General features: G+C 33.5%; 1 protein-coding gene across 1 annotated transcript; it reads left to right on the top strand.

Annotated features, from left to right (window-relative positions):
- Positions 1-1942: 1942 nt before the first annotated feature.
- Positions 1943-25293, top strand: LOC120340347 (copper-transporting ATPase 2-like). The gene is made up of 21 exons (XM_039408585.2): positions 1943-2256; positions 6166-6274; positions 6903-7018; positions 8493-8726; positions 9758-10484; positions 11961-12136; positions 13168-13329; positions 13907-14143; positions 14696-14845; positions 14923-15006; positions 15616-15838; positions 16299-16468; positions 16717-16844; positions 17377-17560; positions 18183-18371; positions 19117-19242; positions 19665-19815; positions 20265-20452; positions 20953-21156; positions 21598-21818; positions 23396-25293. Exons 1-21 carry the CDS (start codon positions 2149-2151, stop codon positions 23808-23810), a joined length of 4302 nt encoding a protein of 1433 aa, XP_039264519.2. The 5' UTR covers positions 1943-2148; the 3' UTR covers positions 23811-25293.

Below are 25293 nucleotides of genomic sequence, written 5' to 3'. Positions count from 1 at the left end.
AAGTAATAGCCTTCTGGAGAAAAATTTCCACCATTGGAAATTTTAAAGCAATTGATCCAGTAATCAAAGAGAAAAGCGACTTTTTCAGAACGTGTCAAAAAACAACACGAGATAGCGATCAGAGATCGCCGACTTATCGATCTTCCGCATCACTAACTAATAACTCGCTAAGTATACTACATAATTTATCCAAAATTAATAGACTTTTGGTCCGAGATATGATAAATGTACATAAAATTTGAAGCAGATTCAATCTTTCTTTCAATTTCGCGTAACATACAAAAGTATCTAACAGACAAACACACAAACAGGCAAATACCTATCAAAATACTTACCAATCGAAATCAATAAGTAATAACAACAAAACGATCGTTATGCCCACTACGTGTCCAAAAATACCAGAACGATCGTTAGTCTACTACGTGTCCAATAATTAATTAGTCGCTTCGAACACGGTGGTACGCAACCACTATAATATAAAATAGCTATGGACAGACACGGAGTCACTGCCACACGCAATCTCTAAAGAGCAGGGGTCGGCAACATTTTGTCGCTCGCCGGCCAAAATCAAGTGTAACAAATTTCGGCGTGCTGCACATACTTTTTCATGAAAGTTAAAAACTGAACGGGTGGCTGCTGAAACACATTATTTATACAGATCAGAAATTGAAGTTTTGAACTAAAGCGAGCGAACAATGCGACAACTCGTGGACTCAAGTCGTCCTATTATGCAAAATATTTACGAATACCATTTAAAGCTACACTATTTGTTGCATTACGCTTGGTGCCTTTTAGGCATCAGGTAACACACTGAATGAAACCAAAATTAGAACATTTTTTAAATGTGTAGCCTATCACTAATCCTAGTTCTCCGCACGGAAAATTGTATTTTGGTTCAGTAATTGAAAACAAAAGCGATTTTTTCATAACGATGGGAAAAAGTATTATTAATTAATGAAGATGCTTCTTGTGTTTTGTGGTAGTATTGTGAGCACTGATTACCGTATTTTCCTTGCTCGATGTCGCAATAGCAGTAGTTATTATCAAATTCCTTTTCATATTCGAAACAAAACTCATGGTCACGCTTACTCATTGTCTAAATTGCGGTTTGTCCATAAAAACAGTAACCCTAAAAACTAGCAGCAACTATTGTGCGCGTCACAGTTTTCCTGGAAATACAGCATATCCCACCGTTAAAAGAACAAGTTCGACCCTCGTTTCTACGGAGGATTTGTACGCAAAACAAGAACGAGTCATCCACGTTTCTAAGACAAAATGAGCACACAACTCAAAAACGAGAATATCGGTCGGAGACCGAAGACTTATCGATCGGAACTGCGATTTCAATTCATGACTCTATAGTGACACCGCGTGTCCCACCACTAATTAATCAATAACTCGCTAATTATACGACCTAATCATCCAAAATCAATAGGCTTCTGGTCCGAGATATGATGAATGCACATGCAAAATTTGGAGCAGATTCAACCCCGCCTTCGTGATATATCGCGTGCATCTAACAGACAGACAAACAGACAGACAGACAGACAGACAGACAGACAGACAGACGAATACTTATCTACATACTTACCGATCTAAAGATCGATAAGCAATAAGCACTTTTCTCACAAATGAGCACATCGTTACTTTATAAGACGCGGGCTAGAAAATAAGCACGAGTCTTAGAAATAAGCACGATATGGCAATCCTGGCTATAGAAAATGTAGGTGCTTATTGTGACATCACTGTTTAGTTTTATCTTATTTTACTTAATACCACCCCATGACCAAACTCAAACGTCCAATGAAAGTAGCTCTAAAGTTTCATGAAAATATATATATATTGACCTGGAGTCGCACTGGACACTTAAAAGGTGTCTTTGGGGTCGTCCTGAAAAAAGCATGTTCTAGAATATTCGGTTACTTCGTAGCTGGTCTGACTCTGGATATCACATATCAGTACGGCATCTTGTGGCTTCGTTTTTTGCTTTGTCATCTGATGCAGGCTGACGCCTGTCTATACGCTATGTTGTTTGTTGTTGGTCGATGCTCCCTGCTGTGATTTTGTGATATGGTTGTTGTGTATATTCAGAGTTCAGTAGCTGTTTTGCGTATGTCGTTCAAATTTTAGTTCAGTCAGTCAGTAGTTATGGAATCTCTCCAATTGGTTATTGATATTGATGGAATGACATGCACGTCATGTTCTGATAGTATCCAGAATGCGATTGGAAAACTGCCTGGGATTGAGAGTATTCTGGTAAGTTCAACTACATAAATTTTTATTGTTGTTTTTATCATTTACAGATCTATGTGGGCATACGGTAGTCAACATACCGGTACGGTACCGTACCGGTACCGGTCTTACTAGACTGGTCCTGTGCTTACAGTAGTACCATATCGGTACTGCCATAGCCAGACAGCCTACTTAATTCTGTCTGTCAGTCTGTACAGACTTTCTCTGAATGTATATTCACCATTGCCATTGTGCCATTACAGCATTACCAGAGTTTTATCTCCCTCCGTTTGAGGGAGGTGATATTTTGGGTTATATTCTTTCATTCATCGGTTGTTTTTCTGGGCAAATTTGCGGTCAACTATAATTTTAAAAAGATGTTTTGAGGTATCTTGTTACATTATTATGAAGGTTCAATCCTTATTGGATGAGGTATTCGAAGTCCTGGACTATTGTTTGAGCGGTTGAGCATTCGCCATTCACATACTGTTTTCCCCCAGACTTGGCACCATGTCAGCATGTACACCTACAGTATGGCACAGTTTTCCGATTACAAGAATAGCCGCCACATAAAAAGAAATATTTATAAGAGTGCGAGAGTGCACGACAGTCTGTCTCTATATCAGCAAACTGCCACTGCACAATAAACCAAATCTAAATCTAAAAACGCAATCTAAAAACGTCACTATTGGATTCCCCGGAAAAAAAATAATCTCATTAACTAAAGGAAAAATATTTTTACCGTAGCAATTGTCAGTTTTAAGCAAAAAATGCAATTTCGGTCACATGCCAGCCAATGCACGCCCCATTGATTTAAACTATTGCTAGATGCCCTCGTTTCAGAGTCAAATAGAGTTTTTGTTTTATTGAACCAAATGTCGGGACATCTTAGAATCGGAGTACTGTGCCTTACTGACCTAGTACATCATGTACGGCAGTAGGGTATATTTCCAACTAACTATAGTGTCAAAATATATTACTCACTATGCCTGCAGTGTGTTTATATTACACGAGTTAGACGTCCGAATGATACACGTTCGTATTTTTCATCTTTTCTTTATACATGCTTGTGTGTGAGATGGGTAAACTGGCACATGTATTTCTACATGTTTTAAACTTTATTAAACGTTTTGCCAATTTTTCTGGCTTTGCCAAACTTTTGTGTGTTTATTGTTTTTTGTATGTTTTTTCCGGGGAAATCAAAATACTTATACCTATAAATTGTAGTGTTGGGGTTGCTAGTTCATATTGTATTGTGCTGAGATTCCAATTGGTTAGGGCATCCTAGAAGAAAATACATTGTGCATTTTGTGCCTCAATATCTAAATTATAACCTATGTACAAACAAGTGTAACACTAATCTAACTCCTGGAGTGGTATAATAATTAAAATATGATAAAAGGTTGAGAGTGTTTATTTCTCACCTAAATAGAACACCATTCCATTGAGCTCCAGCAGTTTTTCCTGCCCAACTATTGTGTGTCTATTATTCCCCTTTGAGATTGCCTACTACGTTTCTATTTTCTTTTAAACAATTTTTTATTGTTGGTTTTTATTGGAAATAAAAAATTTGGTCTATCTTTGTGAAGTGGGCTATATATATATGTATATATATATTAGTACTCTAAGCCAAGTTATCGTCTTGGTAAATACTAAAAAGATGTGACATTATAAACATGTCAAAAATGTATCTGGAGTATCTGTACAATTTGAAAAGTCTGAGTTTTCAACAAAAAGCTTCTGATTATGATTTATTTACAATATTGTTCACATTGAACTAATAAAACATTGCTGATAACTTGATTTATTTATAGTATGTCTTTATAATATAATATTAATCTCACTATAACAAGAACATGGTTTATGAAATCACATGCTTGATTCGTAGTCTGGATGACTGTCTATGATGTAATAATAAAATTGTTTTCTCTCTTACTTCTTGTTCTGTGGTGAGTGGTGACATTGCAAAATAGTAATAGTGGAATTTTAAACATGCTTTCTTGCTCCTCATTTGAATTTATATGAATCCTGAGTAAATATTAACGGGAACTTGTAATATTGAAAACTTTGCACATTCCATTGGTTATTTCTAGATAATGTGTGAATAACATACATAAAATGTTTATCATAATACTAAAATCCATAGAAGGGCAAATTTTTGTAAACATAGTGATTATAATTTTTATTAAACACCCTTATGGAAAACTCTCTCAAACTTTTGTTATACTTTTGTTTATCTATTCCTATTGTTTAGCTATCTATGTGAGGAAAAATTGTAGTTATTACCGCTAACAATTGGATTTGAGTTCACAGATGGTTGTTATTATCTATTATTTATACCCACTAGAAGGGAGCATTGGTATAAAACCTGATTACTAGGGCATAAACAAATTAGGAAATGAGCTTTTTAAAAACTAGAACCAATGTATTTTTTTAATCATAAACTATGCAGGAAATCCATTATTAATATTCCGGCGATTATTGGATGGGATTAATATTAATTCTGCCCGAACGTAATCATACTATAATAGTATCATTTATCTGTATTTCAAACTAGGATGTGCCATAATTTTTACCGGTATATAACATGTAACAGATGCATAATTTTTCCTGATTTGTTTTATAACTTGATTTCCTGCCTTTGCCCATTTATCTCTATTTACTCTAGTCAGAATTATATTGTCCAAACAAATAGGCAAATCTTGTCAGCAGTGCCCATTCTATTCTATAAATGTCTCCTACTTAGTTGCTTGTTAAATGGTTGGTTTGTTGAAATTGTTCTTTCTTGGCTGCATTTTTTTATTAATTTTACATACAGTAATTCTATTTTTTTAGAATATGTTCAGGATATAATACTATTTATAAGTATGATCATTGAGTTTTGATTTTTTTTTGTTTCAGTTTATTTAAAATGTTGTGAAAGTGTAAGTTGAGCAAAAACACTTTCAAACTTGAACATTCCATTAATAAGAGTGCCTAGTATTGACAACAGAAATAGAAACTGAATTTATGAAAGCATAATAAGCAGAATAGGCTATTGAGGTACTGAGGTAGATATATCTCGTGTCAATAATTCGTAATGATGCACAGGATTTATAGTAATTAAACATTAAAAATTCCCCAAGCTAATACATTTATGCATTTGAAAGCATGTCTGAATAGTGTGATATTTCTATTTATAAATTATATGTTATATGAATAAATAAAGCACTCTAATTTATGAAAAAGTTAGATTTGTCTATTAATATTCAGTTGTTTGATAAATGAATAGCACAGTTACAGTTCATTGAATTTCTTTGACTATTCCTAGTTTTCACGATAACTTTGTTTCAGATGAATTTACCTGTGATATCAACTATCTTTATACATGTTTAATATCACTTAGTAGCCTAGGATATTCATACATATTGTTTGTTGACTAGGCCAAATTATTGTATGACGGAAGGCAATGAAAGGAAGCTAATTTAATTGGGTACTTTTTTCTATTGCAAACCTTAGTTGAGGAGGGAGAGTATCAGTGGTATTAGTGGTAAAGTTAGCTGAAAGAAAGGTTTATGGAGTATTAAAATTGCTTAATTTAGTGTCAAGGACTTTTGATATACACTTATATTCATGCTAAATAGTTACGTTAAGTTTTAAAACTTGTCCCTTGTTGTGACTGACAGTGTCTAATTAAGATTAAACCTGCGTCATCTCACATATTATGTAATGTTCAGAGAAATTGCTTACTTTGTTACGATTAGTTTGTCGTATTTGAGAAAGCCTACCAGCAGTAACTTGACCATGTGATGGTTGGTCAATTTATATATGGCCTATATTTCGATATTTATTTTTTATTTGGTGTGAATGATTTATGAAATAGTTAATGGTGATAACAGATTATGATGGTAAAACCCTTTGGTTTATAACCCAATATTTTACCTCAATTTTCAGGTTTCATTAGAAGGTAACAATGCAGTTGTAAAATTTGATTCGTCCAAACTGAAACTTGAGGAAATTATTGAAAATATCAACGATATGGGATTTGAAGCGAAGATGAGAGGTACGCAAATTAAAATTGAATATTTTGGAAGCTTTTTGTATTTCTGATTGGTGTAGTATTTTAGTATGGTATATTACACCTAATATATTTGCAATGAGTCTGTGATAATACAGTCTGACAAGCTTTGAACCACTTTTAATTGTAGGGTATTTTGTAAGAGTTTTATAGACTTTTCTTTATAGAGAACCAATTGTTAACTTGAATGTATAGCAGGTTCCAGTTACCAACTACAGCTACTTTGGTATTTGATTTTGGCAGTTTTACAGCTCTGTTTCACAAGCTCAGTTTTGCCAGATTTTAATTAATAAATACGCAATATTTTATAGCATATATATAATAGGACATGGGTGTGCAACAAGCAGCCCGCGGGCCACAACCTGACTCAACAAAGCATTCAGTGTGGCCTTTGTCAGCACTCGTTGTTTTGCACTGTGACTTTATTACAGGAAGGGTGAGCGCATTCTCCTCTCTCGCCTTTTCTGCAGTGTCGCTAATTTTTTAATTCACTGTGTACATGGAAAAAACTAATTTTTTCTGTGTCGCCCAGCTAGATGTCTAAAGTTGGTTATATGGCCCAACAATAAAAAGTGTCGCACACCCGTGAACTAAGACAATCTATATATTTCAGAATCTGGAAACCCAAGCAGTGAAATTGTGATTGATATTGAAGGGATGACATGTGATGCTTGTGTACATAATATACAATCTAATATTCAGAAATTACCTTATGTGAAAAATATTGAGGTATGTATATTTGTTGATATTGGAAGATTAATAAATTTGAATATTGACGTGAAACTGAATAAATCAAATCTTTTTAATTAAAAAATCATCCTTCAATTCCAAAAATTTTGTTATTTAAAATTATAAAGTATTATCATTTTCCATACATGCTATAGAGCATGAAGTATCACATTTCTCTGTATTTACTAAATAAGTATTACTGTATGCTTGGGTAATAATCTGTGCAAATATCACTAAAAAGTATGCTCCAATTTTGTATATTGTTGTATAATTATGGTACATGCACACAGGTATTTGCTTCATCAGCTACTTTTATGGGAAAAAATTATCATGTGAACTCTTGAAAAATCAACTCAAGACGTTATTTTGCATTTTTATGAATCTTAATCTCTTTCGTTTCAACCTTCAAATGTATTTTGTCAAGAAATTAGAATTTCAAACTGTGAAGGCCTTGAGCCATTTCCAATACCACATGATACGACTGACAACGCAAGGAATAAGAAATAGTGTAATGATAAGTTTTATACCCTGAGGCCTGTATTATATATAGGCTACATCTTTCGATCAATATCTTGTGATCATTTGTAATGAATGTCGATATCAAATATTTCTTCAACTGGCTTTTGTTTTTGTTCTTAGTTTTTGTTAAATTTATTTTCAATTACAAGCCTTGTAACCCCTATTTTAATTATGAAGTGTTATAATGGGTTTACTAAAAAATTTAGGTGAAAAAAGAAAAAAATCATTGTGTATGTATTTGAATGTTTTTCAGACTAATAATTTGGTTTAGGCATAATTTAACTATCTCCATCTGGAAATTTGTCATTCTGAGTATTTGATATGTCAACAGAAATGGGCTTTCTTTAATAAGCTGGCAATGTGACTGAATAGAAAAAACATGTTGTTCAAACTAATGTAGAAGCAGAGTCGGGATATATAATTCTGCATTAATAAACTGACTTTTTATAATGATTTCTAGTTCATTTTTAATTTCTCTACTGAACATGAACCAATTTCGAACCTTTCCTATTCGAAAATGTTATTATTGATTGTGTAATTTATAAGAATTTGACAGTTTTAGTACAGCATGTTTGTATATGAGCATCACAGGAAAAGCGTTACATTAGCAAAAATCCATGCCCATTTCTGATTAACTTTATCGGAATTTACCTAATTCTCATTTCTTTTGCAATTGCAATTTTTATTGACAGCTGTTTCCTCTTCTCCTTCCTTTACCGCTTGTTAATTTTTTTCCTGTTTTTCATCCTATGTTTGCAGCAAATGAAAAATTCTCTTTTTTTTATTATATGACAAAAAAGAATTATGGTATACTAAATATGTAACGGAGCATGTCTTATTGCATAATATCTAGAAGGCAGATCGGTTTGGCAATTGTAACAAATTCTATAATCAATATCATACAAGCACTGATGTTATATATCACAATATTTATTCGATTAAACTATTCATTCAGGTATCATTACAAAATAAGCAAGGAACAGTCAGTTTTAACCCAGGGATGTCAGATCACGCAAACGAAGTCATTGAAGCTATAAATGATATGGGATTCGAAGCCACAATCAGTGTATCTGGTCCACGTAAACGTACAACGACTGTGCATGTAAACATTGAAGGAATGACTTGCAATTCATGTGTTGAAACAATAGAACAACAACTGGGATCGTACACAGGAGTTCATTCGATTAAGGTAATTTCCAAAGATGCTAGCATATGTTGTAAAATTAAGTTTCAATTTTAGTTTTAATTAAAATTAAGCTGTAGCAACTTGTTTGCGATCTTTGTTTGGAGTTGAAAGCATATTATTTAAATAAAAAACAATGCTCTATGTGTTGTTCAATACCAATTCATTATTAGGTACTCCTGAAGTATGCGCACCAAGATGTCACATAACCTGAATCCTAACCTGGTAAACAACTTCAGGAGGTCCCATTATTATTATTAAAACGAGCGCAATGGATGAATGTCTGGCAAAAAAACAAAGTACAGAGTCCTTGACTTTCGACGCAGTTCCGTTCCTGAGACTCTGTGTAACCCGAATTTCAGTGTAAGTCGGAACATTATACTGTACAGTGGTACAGTGCATGAATTAGTCTATACACATCATACTGTATTTTAAAGTATGGTACTCTACACTAATAAAATGTACAAATAATGCAAATAAAAACTTTATTAGAAAAACAGAAAACAATTCCACATCACGTGAATAAAAGCAAACGCAGTACAGTATCTTAACATCTTTTTTTTGCTTTGAGTCCATAACAAAGGGCAAAAGTAAAAAAAAAAACGATTGAACAAGTTACGAAAAAACCGGCTTAAACAACCAAAATGACGTACAGTATTGTACTGTACCATGTGACTGAAGCTTAGTGATAATTCGTTCATAATCGTAATAGTTCGCAATTGGTCACGTCATTTACGTTATGGAGTGCGCGTTTGTAACCTCGAAACATCGTAAGTGGCGACCGTCGTAACCCGAGGACTCCTGTACCTATTTTTTTAATATTTTATGAGGTTAGCTCGACATTATTGGATTCATTCATAGATACATTTTATCTATAACATAGTCTGATTTTTTTTACAACCATTACTGATTTTTAGAACTAGGAAATCTGAAGAGAATTTTTGTGATTAGGTGCATCATATCACGTTGTCATGTTTACTTAGCTTTAAGCTGAACTATATTTGCTTTGACAACAAATCTCATCTATTGATTTTAAGGTTTTGCTCAACGAGAAAAAGGGCATAATCGAATATAATCCAGAGTTGATTACATTAGATCAAATGCTAGATGCAATAGAAGACATGGGTTTCGAAGTGTCAAGAAAATTCAACTATGAATCAAACATTGTGGATAAAGATGCAAACTCGTCTCTCATCCAATTCTCTCCCAAAGATTCATCGCCGTCTCATCAGGATCGTTTACTGATTACCAATGGAAATCTGAGCACAGATTCAGTTACCGTATTCATAGATATTAAAGGCATGCATTGTAAATCTTGTGTGAGAAAAATTGAAGACAACATGAAAGATGTGAATGGTATTGAACAGATTAACGTTTCACTCGAAAACAAAAATGCTGTCGTTGTTTTTGACAAAAAACTTCTCCAAGAAGATATAGTTGCCAGAAAAATAGCCAATTTGGGTTTCAAAACAACTACATCAAATGGCATCATATATACACAATCTGGAGAAAAAACTCAAAATGATGAGTCAGCAAAAAATTTGTATCCTGCCGTTTTGCCGATGAAAGAAGCTGATGATGCTTCCTCTGCAAAATCTGCAGCAGTGACATCTAAAATGAAAAAATATGGTGATAAAAGACAAATCGAATTTGAAATGGATGAACTCGAGCCAGCAAGAGAAAGTACGACAGTAAAAAGATGTTTCATTGGAATCAAAGGAATGACTTGCGCATCGTGCGTCAATAATATAGAGAGAAATATAGGTTTGTAATATTATTCGAATATATTTTAATATTATCAGCTATGTAATAAGAAGAGCATAGGCTACCTCTTCCTGTAGAATATAAAGTATATTTGTTCGATTTCATAATACAGTGATTTCATAACATCACGGTTCGCAACTGACATCGGTTGGTTTGATTGCACAAAGTTTTGTTTGCGACAGGTGTGCTTAGCAGGTGTCCTTTGTTACCGATGAATTCGCTTGTTTTAAACAAGGGTTTAAACCAGTGTTTCTCAAACTGTGTGCCGCGGCACACCAGTGTGCCGTGAGAGATTCTCAGGAGTGCCGCAGAGCTTTGTGGAATTTTAGAAAATACGCTTTTCATATTACACATAGGCATGCATGCAACGGGGAAGTCTTGAGTGCGCATTATCCATTGTTAGACTGATAACATCATTGCATTTGACTTGTCGTTGTAGTAAGGGTAATTGTCACGCTATAATTGTACTGTTATGGTATAACGTATATTCAAACAAGATGTCCATGTTTCACCATGTTGACTTGCGCGCCTAGTTGGGCTAACAGGAAAGCAAGTTTGTACGAGTTTGGACTGTGCTAAATTCATCGAAGTAATCTGGCAATTTGCATCTCCATGGCTCTGTGAAAACGGGTTTTTTGCTCTGACTGAAATTAAAAGCAAAAAAGGGAGCGATGGAACCTCGTTTCAATTGTTTCTCAAAACAGGCACACACATCGAATCAACATTTGCCGAATAAATTTGTTTAAAGCTAACTTTATTTTTTACAAGTGTGCCGTAAATTTTTTTTTATTTGCTCAGTGCGCCGCGAGCAAAAAAAGTTTAGGAACCACTGGTTTAAACGAAACTCGGTTAACAGAAAGGCACCTCTTTAATTGGCAATATTGAAGAAACGCTTTTTCGAGTATCTACGCTGTTTGAAAAGAATTTAAGCAGAAACTAGGGCACCTAACTTGCTAAAATCGGCAAAAGCACTTTCGCACTTTTTTTTTCAACTGCGAAGCACTTTCGCACTCATAATTTCCTTAGAGTTAACACTGCTCCCCGGATTCATTGAGATATTGAAATCTCTAAGCCAAGATATAGAAGTGATTGACTTTTTGATACTTTGTACACAAAATGTATGAGTTTGATTAAGGAATTTGTTACAAGTGCCAAACCGATTTGCTTTCTAAATATTATGCAATAAGGCATGCTCTGTTACATATTTAGTATCCCGTAGTTTTTCATTTTGCATACTGGTAATTGATCGTGCTATCAGATGAAATCTTTAATTATGAATGTTGAATATCTGAATTGGTGAGGTAACTATTTTGATGAGGTATATGGACATCTATCCTTCGAAATTTATAAAATTCCTGTTTTTTTTTTTTGTAAATTTGGTAATCCTCAAAGAGAATAAATTTACTCTCTATGAAGATATTCAAATTTATCAAATTCAAGTTGTCATCTCATTTTAAATATCAAAATCAAATCCAGGTCGAGAGGAAGGTGTTGTGAGCATTCTCGTTGGATTGATGTCTGGAAAAGCGGAAGTGAAGTATTTAGAAGATGTTATTGTACCGGAAAAAATTGCATCCCTCGTTACTGACCTTGGCTTTCCATCTGGTGTGATTGCAGAAGATCTACATAGAGATGGTCATGTGGAAATTAATGTGAGAGAATTTGTCATCTGTATTTATCTCTGTATTTTTATCAATTTTAAAATATTTGTGTATGTATAGCAGTTTTATTTACCGTTCAGAACTCGTTTTCAACTTTGAATTCTGTATATTTCTGTATATTTTTGCATTAAATTTGAAATTTTTTCATGCAGAACAAATTTGGATGTAGCCTAATTTCTTGTATAAATTTAGTGGATTGTTCAACGCTCAAATTTTCTGAATTGATTGATTTTATGTTTTACTGCAGTAGAGTAAAAAAACAATAGTTTTTGTATTTTAAATATTCATCCATCGTATTATATGGAAATTTGGATATCACAAATTTATGCTTGTACAACATATGAGTTGAACATTCTATAATTCGAGCTGCTTTTTATTTGTTCGATAGGTAAGGTGCTACTGTTTTCAAAAGTACTTGAATCATACAACAACATATGAGTTGAACATTCTATAATTCGAGCTGCTTTTTATTAGTTCGATAAGTAAGGTGCTACTGTTTTCAAAAGTACTTGAATCTTATTTGTTGAGCATTTATGAACTTGTAGCAATCATAGCATTAGTCAAATTTCTCTCTGCCTATCAATACCCACTCAAATAGATAGAATTTTTTTGTCGCATTGGTATTGATTTAGAAAATAAGTCAAGTTTTCCACTCAGTCTTTTTTGTCAATTTGTTACTATTCATTTTGAAGTCGATTTTTACCTTTGTTGGCTGTTCTCCCTTTGTTTGCCTGCTTTTGTAATCTTTCTCTGTTTGTTGATACCCAATATTTAAGCTAGTTGTGTCATTCAATATTTACTGTACTTTTGAACTTAAATTCAGAGAAACTTCAGATCAAGAATGGCTAGGAATGAAACAGATCATCCCATATTGAATATTTTTGAATCTTTAATTTTTAATATATTTTTCATTGAGCTAATTTTAGGAATTCTACTTAAAAAAACTGGGCATGTGTCTGATTTAGATTACCATGAAATTATACTTGATAGCATCTAATACTTCATCTTCTACTATTATACAGGTTTCTGGGATGACTTGTTCGTCGTGTGTTCATAAAATAGAGAGTTCTTTGAATTCAATGGATGGAGTCAAATATGCTTCTGTTGCTCTTGCTACTGCGACCTGTGTTGTCAAATATGATCCAAATGACGTCGGAATTCGGGATATTCTAGAAAATATAAAGGTAGGAAATTTCGAGCAAACTAATTTTATTTCGAGATTTGAAATGTGTCTAGTAATCCTGTTTTTGGCTTCTTCACCAATGCAACCACCTTTTTGTATTGTTTCATACTGTATGTGGAAGTCTGTTAGGAGGTATAAATGTTCAATTGCTTTTTTGAGAAAGAATTTTAAACTGACGGCAACATAGTTCAGTCTTGCTACTAGGCTATTGTGTCTACAAATTAATTTTATGCTAAAAACAATTTTAGGTTTTCCATTCATGTTTTCTAGCCTTAATACTACTGGCAAATTTGGATTAGGTGAATCAATAAAGTCAAACGTTTTCTTGATTTCTCATAAATATGCAAACGCAGCCCAAAACAACCTGCCATTCCATTAGATTATATCTTTTTCGATGTATTATCAAATGCCAAACTTCAAATTAATTGCCCACCAGTATTTTATATCATTCACGTTTTTTAGTAATATAGGAAACTAAAATCTCTTTGTCTCTTTTATGAACCATCAAGCATGAGTTAGTGATCTCCATCTACATGCCATGCTTGGTAAAGTATTAGGCGTCATCATATTCATTTCAGGATATCGGGTTTGGAGCATCCATCCGCAATAGAGAAAACAAAATGGATTCACTGGATCATAAAAAAGAAATTAAACAATGGAGAAGAACTTTCCTATTATCTCTAATATTCGGAGTTCCAGTTATGGGATTCATGATTTATTACATGGCATCTGGAGCTCATAACAATCCAACGATTTTAGTACCAGGACTCAGTCTACATAACCTGATCATGTGGTTGTTGTGTACGCCTGTACAGGTATATAATGTGAATTATTGTACATATGTAAATTTATATATTTCAACTGTAACTAGCTGATGTTATCTATTTGAGTTCTTGAAAATTCTATTGACAGTTATCTACTCTTGCCATACTTAATGAGCTGCTCGTGTGTGGGCTAAATGACAAACCACTAAGTTAAGGAAAATTATTAACTCTGACTTTGAACAGAAAATTCAAATTTTCTGGCATCAAAAATCGATAAATTGTAGCCTTAATTTCTTAATAATTATTTTATATTATATTTTTCTAATTTCTTTTGGGCATCAATTTTTACTGGTAACGCTCCATAATATTACACTCATGGCCCATTAGTGAGAAAATAATATGTAAATCTGAAATCTAACTACTATAGTCAAAAAGTTTGGCGCTTCCTTTCCAAAAAATTTACATCGACTCTATATTTAAGTGTGAAATCTGACTACTATAGGCGAAAACTTTGATGCTTTTTTTTCAAAAAATTTCCGTTAACTTCTGTATGTTACCAAGAAGAATTTTTGTCTCCATTTATATTAATTTTTTCACAATCAGGTTTTTGGAGGAAGATATTTCTATGTACAAGCATGGGCTGCTGTAAAGCATAGGACGGCTAATATGGATGTTTTGATCGTCATGACAACCGTGATTGCTTACGCCTACTCTGTCATTGTCGTTATTGTTGCAATGATACAAGCATCTCATGTAAGTATTACAGATTTTTTTGTCCATTTTTATCAAAATGTTAGGAAATTTACCTTCTATGTGTTCTTTCCTTTTAGTCAACACCAAAGACGTTTTTCGAAACTCCACCCATGCTGTTTTTGTTTATATCACTCGGACGATGGTTGGAACATATTGCAAAGGTATTGTATTTTTGTTGATTTTTAACTCCTAAACTTAACTAGTCCTTTCATATAAAAGATTTCATAAACCTTGACTTTGTTTGGGAGTATAAGCAGGTTATTTTCCAATTACCAACACAAGTATCTCATAAATCAAATATTCAGGAATGGAGCATAACATAATAAATTTTATTTGGGATTAATTGTCAGAAAAGATCTTAATACAACCAAATACTATCACTCAGTCAAATGTCAAAACAACATACACGATGCAAAATATGGTAGCACATTGAACACCATTGGTAGTAAACAATATGCATCAGCGTGAGAATGGCAAAACAGATTAGACAAAATAGCATATCCAAATAGACCTTTAGCAAGTCAAGTCTATTTTTTCCAACCAGTAAATAAAAACAATACAACACAGAAAATATGGAACGAATGAAAATTGGGCTACATAGTTTTACTGGGGAAGAGAAGTCACAGGGAACCAAAGCTGGTTATCGAGCAGCGACACCAAATCAAATATTCGACCCATTTTGTACATTTCTTCACATATTTATACATCGGGCGCTATTTTGGTGTTGATTTTTGTATATTTCAGAAAATTTGCATTCGATTTTTTTCCAGGGTAAAACTTCTGAAGCCCTAGCCAAACTCATTCAACTGCAAGCGACCGAAGCTACTTTGGTTAAATTTGCTGACGATCAGACAACGATTCTAGAAGAAGAGGTCATTGACGTCAATCTTGTACATCGAGGAGATTTCTTGAGGGTTCGACCTGGAACGAAAATACCTGTTGATGGTAGAGTTGTGGAAGGAACATCGATGGTGGACGAGTCTTTAATTACAGGCAAGTAAAATTGTTGCTTAAAAATGGAAAATTTAGTTTTATATTAAATTTGAAAATAACTTGAAATCCAATTTATACTGCCAAAAAAATGAATTAAGTAATAAAATTAATGTAAATTTTAGATTACGTAAGTGATCTACGAAAAAAGGCAATGGGCTATAGTCTCTCCACGGTGAAAACATAACAAACATCAACTGTGCAAGAGAGTACTTTTCTATATTCTTCGCGGCCAACACCCACATTGGGGATGTCCTTTTTTGCTTACAATTTTACTGCTTGCTTACAATTTTCGATGTACTCAAATGGGATAATTTACCCCGTAGTTTAAACACATTTTAAAATTATTTTCTGAAATCAATTTCTGTTTCAAAATATGATAAAATATTGCTTGAAACATATGTATGAAAACACTAGATTAGATCATTGATTTCTGAAAATCTAACTTTTCCCTTTTATTCAGGTGAATCAATGCCTGTTACCAAAAAGACTGGTTCTCCTGTAATTGGAGGTTCAATCAATCTAAATGGATCTTTACTTATGAAAGCAACACACGTTGGTTCTGATTCAGCATTGTCTCAAATCGTAAGACTTGTCGAAGAAGCACAAACTTCTAAAGCCCCTATTCAGCAGGTCTGTTATAGTAGCATTTATATTGTTTGCAAAAAGTCTACTCTTACTGAGGGCTGTGGAGCGGATTTGAAAGCTTTGGCACTCATGTTTTATTTTTTCATCCCTGTTCTTGGCTTTGGCTCCATGGCCATCGATGTTTTTGGGATGTATGAATGTCATGAACCATGATATACTGGTATTCATCTGAACTTGAAAAATATGACAACTCATTACTGTGTTATTGATTTCCGAATAATTTCTTTTCTCAGATTGCGGACAGAATTGCAGGATACTTTGTTCCTGGAGTTATTATCATCTCATTACTCACTTTCATTGTTTGGTTGTCTCTCGGACTCACTCACATTGAGATTATTCAAGATATTTTTTCAAGTCACAAGTAAGAAATTGTGTTTTTGTTTTTTAGGTATTATTTATAATTAGGTTCCGTTTGATCTAAGTATTTTATTATTGTAGAATTCTAAAAATTTTGTCAGTTTTAATTGAATGTTTTTTATAGTTATACTGGGCAATCAAGTTATCAATAATAAAATAGTGATTCGCGATATAATAATTTTCTTGAAATATCATGAAAATGAAACTCATGTTACATCGCGGAAACATTTAAAACAACTTTAAATTTTACTTTTGAGTATTTGACAAATGACCTCTTCTAGCCTAACTCTACAAACATAGCTTTGTATAAGCAGCTACTGCTATATAAAAATAGCTACTTATTTTGGAAGGACCAGAACTTTTCTGGTTTGGCATTGCCTACTCGATTTATTATGCCATGGATAGAGCGAGTGATGGGCATGGAATTTGAACAGAGATTTTTAACAAGTGCATCTAACCTAAAATAACCATAAATTTAAAAAAAAAATTACATCCATGAATAATAAAATAAAAGGTAATCATATTTATTTCTTCAGCTATCTTTCTGACACTGAAATGGCCGTTAGATTTGCTTTCCAAACATCTATAACAGTATTGGCAATCGCTTGTCCATGTGCGTTGGGCCTTGCTACTCCTACTGCAGTCATGGTTGGCACAGGTGTCGGAGCACAAAATGGAATTCTTATTAAAGGAGGAGAACCATTAGAAGTAGCTCACAAGGTATTTAAAATGGTTACCGTACATTTGAACCCACGCACATTTGAACCCCCGACAATTGCACCTGCATACTATTGCAGCTATGGAAATTTTTTTGTTTTGCGGATATTTGAACCCATACTAACTCCCTTACTAACCCTAACTCATGGGTTTTAGCACCCGCATATAGATTGAACCCGCGAATATACACATGGGTTCAAATTAACAATTCAAAATATTATTTTGTAAATTTATTTTGATGTTGGCCCTTTGTTTCTATTTTATTTTCAATGTATTTGAAATTTGTATGTATGGCTGTGACAAGCGTGGCGTGGAGTCTGAGAAGATGCACAATCAGTCCCTGACTCTGGGTTGTTAAAAATTTGGCTCCAACTCCAAGAAAATTAAATTTTGATAATGAAAACTTTGCCATATATAAGCCTTCAATAATAGAGTATTAAGAACACTTGCTGAAATTAACCCTTTCTGATTCTTAGAAGAAAGTTTTGATTAGGATTCAAGAATTTGACTCTTGACTCAGGGGAGTTTGAAAATACGACTCCATCACCTTCTCCGGTAAAAAATGCTGAACTCTTACTTCACAGCTCCGTTTACAAGTTTCATTGGTTTTCACTCCTTTTCTTAGGTAAAGACGGTTGTTTTCGACAAAACTGGTACAATAACACACGGAGAACCAAAAGTACAAAGTATTGAAAGATTCGATACAGATAACCCACAAGCTCCCTCATTGAGATATTTGCTTGCTATGATAGGATCTGCAGAAGGAGCGAGTGAACATCCATTAGCACAGGCAGTTGTCAGATATGCGAAAGAGGTAAGATTTGATATTCAAGTTTCTTTATATAAAATGCTTTTTCCTCTAAACAGGGTCCTGTACATTGATATCTGGTTTTGGAATAAATCTTTCTAGTTCCAAATTTCTGACGACCCAATTTATTACACACTGGGTGAGGTGGTGGGCATGAGATTCGAACTTACTGAATTTAACATTAACATGTACATTTGGATGATGAGATTCCCAGCAGCATTTCTCTCTATTTTCATTGTTGTTCTGGTATCTGGCAGTGAATTTATATATAAAAAAAAGATCAATGTTTAAGCATATTGGCATGAAGGTCGATTATCTGTACCAATACAGTGAGGCCCGAGAGCACAAAGTTTGCTGAAAAGATCGATGGAAAAGCAATATGGAAAAAAAGTGTTCCCCTTCAAATAAAAAAAATTCAGCCAAATTTTCGGTAAAATATCGGGTCCCATAAGAGAAGTTAATTGAATAAAAAGTAAAAGCCTTCTGGCGACTTAAAGTACTAAAAATTTAAAATTGATTGGTCCATTAGTTAAAGAAAAGCGATTTTTCTCAACAACAAGTACTTAGCAAAATGATCCATAGGTCCTCTTCATGTTCATTAAAATTTGACTGAGCTGAGCCAGGAACAAGGCCTGTCTTTTACATTTAAAAGTCAAGTATATTGTACTTAATCAAAATTCAGAATCACTAAAGCTTTTCAGATTATTGTCTATTGTGGAGCGACTCAACTTTTTCCATGATTTTCATTTAGATTCTGAAAGTTGATGCGTTGGCGAACACTACCGAATTCAAAGCGGTACCTGGTTGTGGCATTCAATGTACTGTATCGAATATTGAGAATGTTTTACAAAACAGCATCAATTCATATGGTGGTGTGGTATGTAGTTTTAACATGAAAAATGAGTCACACAAAACTATATAATAGCTGAAACTAACAAGAGAGCAATGCTCGAATATATGGGTCCCAAAGAACTCGAATTAAATTTCAAAAAATAAAAGTAATGTCTTCATAGTTACTTCTCCCATCTTCTAAGTGAAACTTCCTTTTGTGCTTATTAAGGATCATAGCATATCACGGCTGAATGTGCAATACCTACAGTCGCACTTCTCAACGTTATTTTTGAAGTCCTAAATGCGGGCAGATTTTTTTAGAAAATAGGTCGATATTTCATGATGTAATTGAAATTATTTAGAGGCGCCTAATTTTCCCACTGACTTGTACCAACATTTTCTATTTAAACATAATTTGGGGGTGATATATCTTGTATTCTTTCAATCAACTATATAAATTATGCACAGGTTCCAGAATCTCTCGAATTCACAAGCGCAGAAAAAATGGTGTTATCTACTGCTTCGTCATCATTGAAAACAAAAGTATTACTTGGTAACAGAGAATGGATGAAAAGAAATGGAATTGTGATTTCAAAAAATGTTGACAATGTTATGAGTGGTAGGTTAAATTAGTAAATTTTAAAGGTATTCTTAACAGTAGTTTTCCACGTCATAAACTTTTGTACGGACAAACACTAACATAAAACGATTTTGAAGTCCTATTAGTTATAGTTAAATAGTTAACATTATTTATTCTACATTTATAACACTCTGTAGTAGGTGTTATTGGTATGGATTATGGATACCATATCAAGCCTGACTGTTAAATTTCCAGCAAGTTTCCAGAAGATTAAAAGTCTGATACATTCTAAGTCATATATCATTAGTATTTTCTTAGGCTGTTTCCAAGATTTTACTCTGAAAAAAGCTCTGTATAATCACTAAGCAGTTACTGATATATGAGGAGCTACTCATTTTGGAAAGACAAGAATCATTCCTGTTTGGCATTCATCCCTGTATGGGATGATGGGCTGATAATGAGATATTCAAACTGCGATTTTTTTCCAGAACATGAAACCAGTGGACACACTGCGATATTAGTTTGTATTGATGGCAAATTGATATGTGCATTGGCTATTGCTGATACTGTCAAATCTGAAGCTGCACTTGCTGTTCATACTTTACAAAGAATGGGAATTGACATTATATTATTGACTGGTGACAATAAAAAGACGGCCAGAGCTATTGCTGCTCAGGTATGGCGCTTGTGTTCGGTTTCATGTAAAAATTATAATTTATTATGAAAATTTCAGGAAGGTTTAACCGGTTACAAGTAACTAACAATTTTTACTTTCATGTGTGCTCAATTACTCATCCTTATTCAGCTTTTTTCATCATCTTTCGCTAATATTTTGATGATGGCATTGTCACAATGTTCTCTCGTATGCATCATAGTCATCACATTTATATCCATGAGTCAATGCCTATGTAATTTATATCAATCATTTGTGTCGTCGCAAACGTCTTAGTAAGACTTATTAATGACAAACTTAATTCAACTATCATCTTGGTCATATAAAATAACGGTTACAGAAATATAATTACGCTAGTGTGCAGCAAGACGTTGGAATTACTTTTTTCTTCTAGATCTACACTTCTTAATTTTATTGTACAATTCTCACTCATTTCAAAAGAAATTTAAATTCTGTTACATTTCACAAATGAGGTCAAGCTTAAATACTGTCCATTTTTCCAGTGTGGAATTCATAACGTATTTGCTGAAGTTCTCCCATCTCACAAAGTTGGAAAAATTGAGGAAATTCAAAGATCTGGGCACAAAGTAGCAATGGTTGGTGATGGAGTTAATGATTCGCCAGCATTAGCACAAGCTGATATTGGAATTGCAATCGGGACTGGCACAGATGTGGCTGTCGAGGCAGCTGATGTAGTTCTGATCAAGGTCTGTCCATTTATTTGATGATTATTTATTCACTGTTATGCCATTGAGATTGAACAGTGATATATGACTTAAAGAGAGTAATACTCAAATATATTATAGACGTGAAAAACAAATGACGAACACTGTTCCTGTAGCATATCTGGCTTGCACTAAAATTGGTTATCCGATCATTCAATCACTTTGAAACTCAACACCATTCACGACTGGTGACATAATGCCACATGGTCTTGTCATAATTGTAGAAATAGCAAAGTTTTGGATGTTAACCACAAATATTTACAAATTGTATTGTTGTTTAGATGTACCGTATTATAAGTGGTATCCTCATTATTTTGCCATTTACATATGTTTTCAGCAACTATTTAATTCTTATAATAGTAAGGTGCAACTGTTACAATCAAATTCACACTGATCTGCAGAGCTACATTTTTTTGTTTTCAGAATGACTTGATGGATGTGGTTGCAGCAATCGATTTATCGCAATGCGTGATCAGAAGAATTCGAATGAATTTTGTGTTTGCTTGTTTGTACAATTTCATTGGAATTCCTCTAGCTGCAGGAGTCTTTCTTCCACTTGGCGCAACGTTAGAACCGTGGATGGGATCGGCTGCTATGGCAGCTAGTTCTGTCTCTGTTGTCCTTTCATCACTATTCCTAAAATTGTAAGTTAATTTCAAGTTACAGGAAATAATATAAGTGTTGGGGAGGCTTGAGTCATTGACTGGACTCATATTTGCATATTTGAAACTCTTCATTCTTCCTATGCATAAAAATTTGTTGACTTTTGTTCAGTTTGAATAGTTTATAATACGTCCATAAATATGTATTACAATAATGCTTGACGAATGAAAATATCAGCAATACTACACACAATAACAAACTAACATTTTCTCTACCATAACAATAAAATTATAAATACCCTCTGCTTGGAAAACCCTTTCGGATTTAAAGATTGCATGACAATATGTGTTTATATTGTAATAATTTTTTATTTCAGGATTTTTTGCAATTGAAACATTTAATAATATCTTGTGTTTTCAAAATTTGCCATAATGATGATTTACCAAATTCCTTTGTTAAAATTAGTGATTTATATTTTCTGATATCATAAACTAACCCTTCAAATATCTTTAGTAATTCCTCAAGTTACTAGCATGGCTGCTTATGCAGAGCCTTTTTGCAGCAGTATAAAAAGAGCATATTTAACTTTTACAAGATACAAACAGCCGAAGAATAGAGAGCGACTCTGTTTTATCAGAGCTTGACGTAATTCAAAGACTAGTGTTCACTTCGTGGAATCGTGTTTTTCAAAAGTGTAATCATTGGTGATTATTTTGACAAAGATGTAGTTTATTAGGGGTGAAAAGTAAAAGTTATTTTTGATTTCCAGGGAGATAGAAATTGAGTTACGTCTTTATAGACAAGATCTTTAATGAAATTAAACTTTTCTAGTGTAAGTTGGATGTGCCCATGCTTGATAGTACGTGAATTTTTGGTGGTGGGAACCTTTTAGTTTTATACTATAGTAGTGTTGTCATTTTATTTTACGGCATGCATTTTCATTGTCACAACATTTAGTTATTTTTGAACAAAGTTCGAAAATGTTTTTCTGTGCATGACCTCTGATAAAACTGCCTGAATGGCCTGTTTTATCAGCGGCCCATCATCGGCCAAATCCAAAATATATTTTCATGTCGGGTAGTATTTGTTTTTCTTGTAGTTTTGTAGTAGTGCTCATTGTCTCAGAAATTATTTTTTTTTGTTCGACAGTCAGCGCTTTGGGCTTTTGAACTTTACCAAATCTCCATTTGATTTTTGAATGCTTTTTTTGTTATACGATGTCTCGCATTCTTTCCTCAACCAAGTATGAAGCTATTTGTATGATTAAAAGCATAGGCCTTTTTGGATTAGTTAATGTGAATTTTATACTCTCAACCATTTCAGGGGAACAAAAACTAGATGGGCCTGCACCCAAATTCTCTAACCTTAATCTCGATAATAGTTTACCTTTTGCACTGCGTGTTGGCTCATTTTGCCCTTTTCTAAGTATTTGGGTAAAGATGGATTCGTAATTGATCTAGTACCATACCAGCTGTACCGAAAACCGTTACAGTATTTGGTTGATTTATGGCAAGCAACCTGAAATTAAAAATTTTTCAAAATTGAAGTCTTTTCTAAGTTATCTGCAAAGATTGAAAAATAATGTAATGTTGTTAATATACTAAATCTCATTGTACAGGTATCGTAAACCTTCTTCCGACAAGTATGGTCATCCAGTATTTTTGGACAACGAAAATATTTTGAACGAAGATGACATTGTTGTCACAATTGGAGCCGACGAACGTATTCCCCCTTCACAAAGGAAACGAAAAGACTTATACAGCACCAAATCAAGCGCCGCTGGATCCAGTTTTGGAATCTCAATCAAAAACAAAGTTATCGAATCGTTGCATTCCATGTCTATAGGGAGTGGGGGAGACGGCAGGGGATCATATCATAGTGCGAATGGAGGAAGCGTTAGTATCACAGGTTGCAAGAGAAACATTGGGTTTAAAAACGGAAGCTCTGCATCGAAGGCTAGTATCGATTCATCAAAACAAAAACTGGATGAAATATCGTTGTTGGTCGATGGTGAAGATGATGATATAGTTTAGTTTGGTTGTTTACACATAGTCAAGCATAATCTAACATTGCAGAAAGCTTCATATATCATTCATATTTGGCCTATCTTGTGTAGTTGCAATGAGAGTTATCAAACATTGAATATTGAGTTGAATTTCTGTAACTTCGAAGCTAATCAAGTGCTCTTTTATCAATATACATTATAGTATGGAGGATTTGTAGCAAAAAATATTTATTGTATATTCAATCTGATATTTAGTTGATACTCTATTGCACTATTTGTTCACTTATGCTAACTAGAAGATAAATGTTCTTAATTAAATATTTATTGAACTTGAGATTGAATGAATCGTATGGGTATAATAATTCTGGTATCTTGCGAAACCAATGCAGTAAAATTATATGTTTATATCTGTCCAAAATTTGGATTTTATATAAATCTTTTGAGGCAAATCTTTGTGGTATACTAAATTCTACTCTTACTTGACACAAATCTTGTTTTCTTGTGTTTTTGCCAGAAAAAAAGGATTTCAAATATTCGTTTTCTTGAAAATTCACTTTCACATAAACAGACCATTTAAAACCATACGCTTTTACGAATACATCTGTTGTATATTTTCCGATTGCTTTTGTCTACTTTTGACGTAAAGACTATTTTTTTATTAATACATTTGCCGCAGTGACCTTTTGTGATATAAAATAAATTTTGGGGAATATTTTCCAGCAGTATATAAAATTTGCAAATTCTGCATTTTATTTCTCATTCCATTTATTACATACCAACTACTTGTAAAGATTATACATTATGATTTTGTTATGAACTCGATTTGCTCTAATTTCATTATATGTTTCACCTGCAATTCCCAGATTTTAATTTGGCGTGATATTTAAAATCAAACAGTTGATTGAGGTTTTGGAAAAAGTGATTATATTTGAACCTACTGAGTTTGAAATTGAAGACATAAAATGCCATCATTGAAAGTTTATTATCTATTTTTATTGACTTGAAGCAGTAATCCAAATTACATAGGAACATGCAATCTCTAGTTTCGGACGACTTTTTCTGAATATTTGAAGATTGGTTCCCGTACATTTGAACCCACGACAACTGCACCTGCAGACTATTGCACCTATGGATTTTTTTTTTGTTTTACAGATATTTGAACCCATACTAACCCTAACCCATGGGTTTTAGCACCAGCATATAGATTGAACCTGCGGATATACACATGGGTTCAAATGTATGTGGGTTCAAGTGTCTACGGTCATCCTAATAAATGATTACCCAAGTTTTGTTTCAAATATTCACGATGTGCTCTATTGATCATTGAAGTTTCATCACAAAGAGATTTTGCTTTTTATGTGCTTTCAAATTGATTCTTTTCTGAATTTTGAATTGTGAAGCATTTATATATTGTCCTATTGTCTGACTATCCATCTTGTCTCGCTTGTCTACATATTTTTCGTTGTTATTGCTCAACTTGCTCATAAACAAATTATATCATTTCATTGTAA

The sequence above is a fragment of the Styela clava genome, chromosome 14, assembly GCF_964204865.1.
Source record: "Styela clava chromosome 14, kaStyClav1.hap1.2, whole genome shotgun sequence".
Taxonomy (NCBI): domain Eukaryota; kingdom Metazoa; phylum Chordata; class Ascidiacea; order Stolidobranchia; family Styelidae; genus Styela; species Styela clava.
This window is presented reverse-complemented; position numbering and strand designations above follow the sequence as displayed.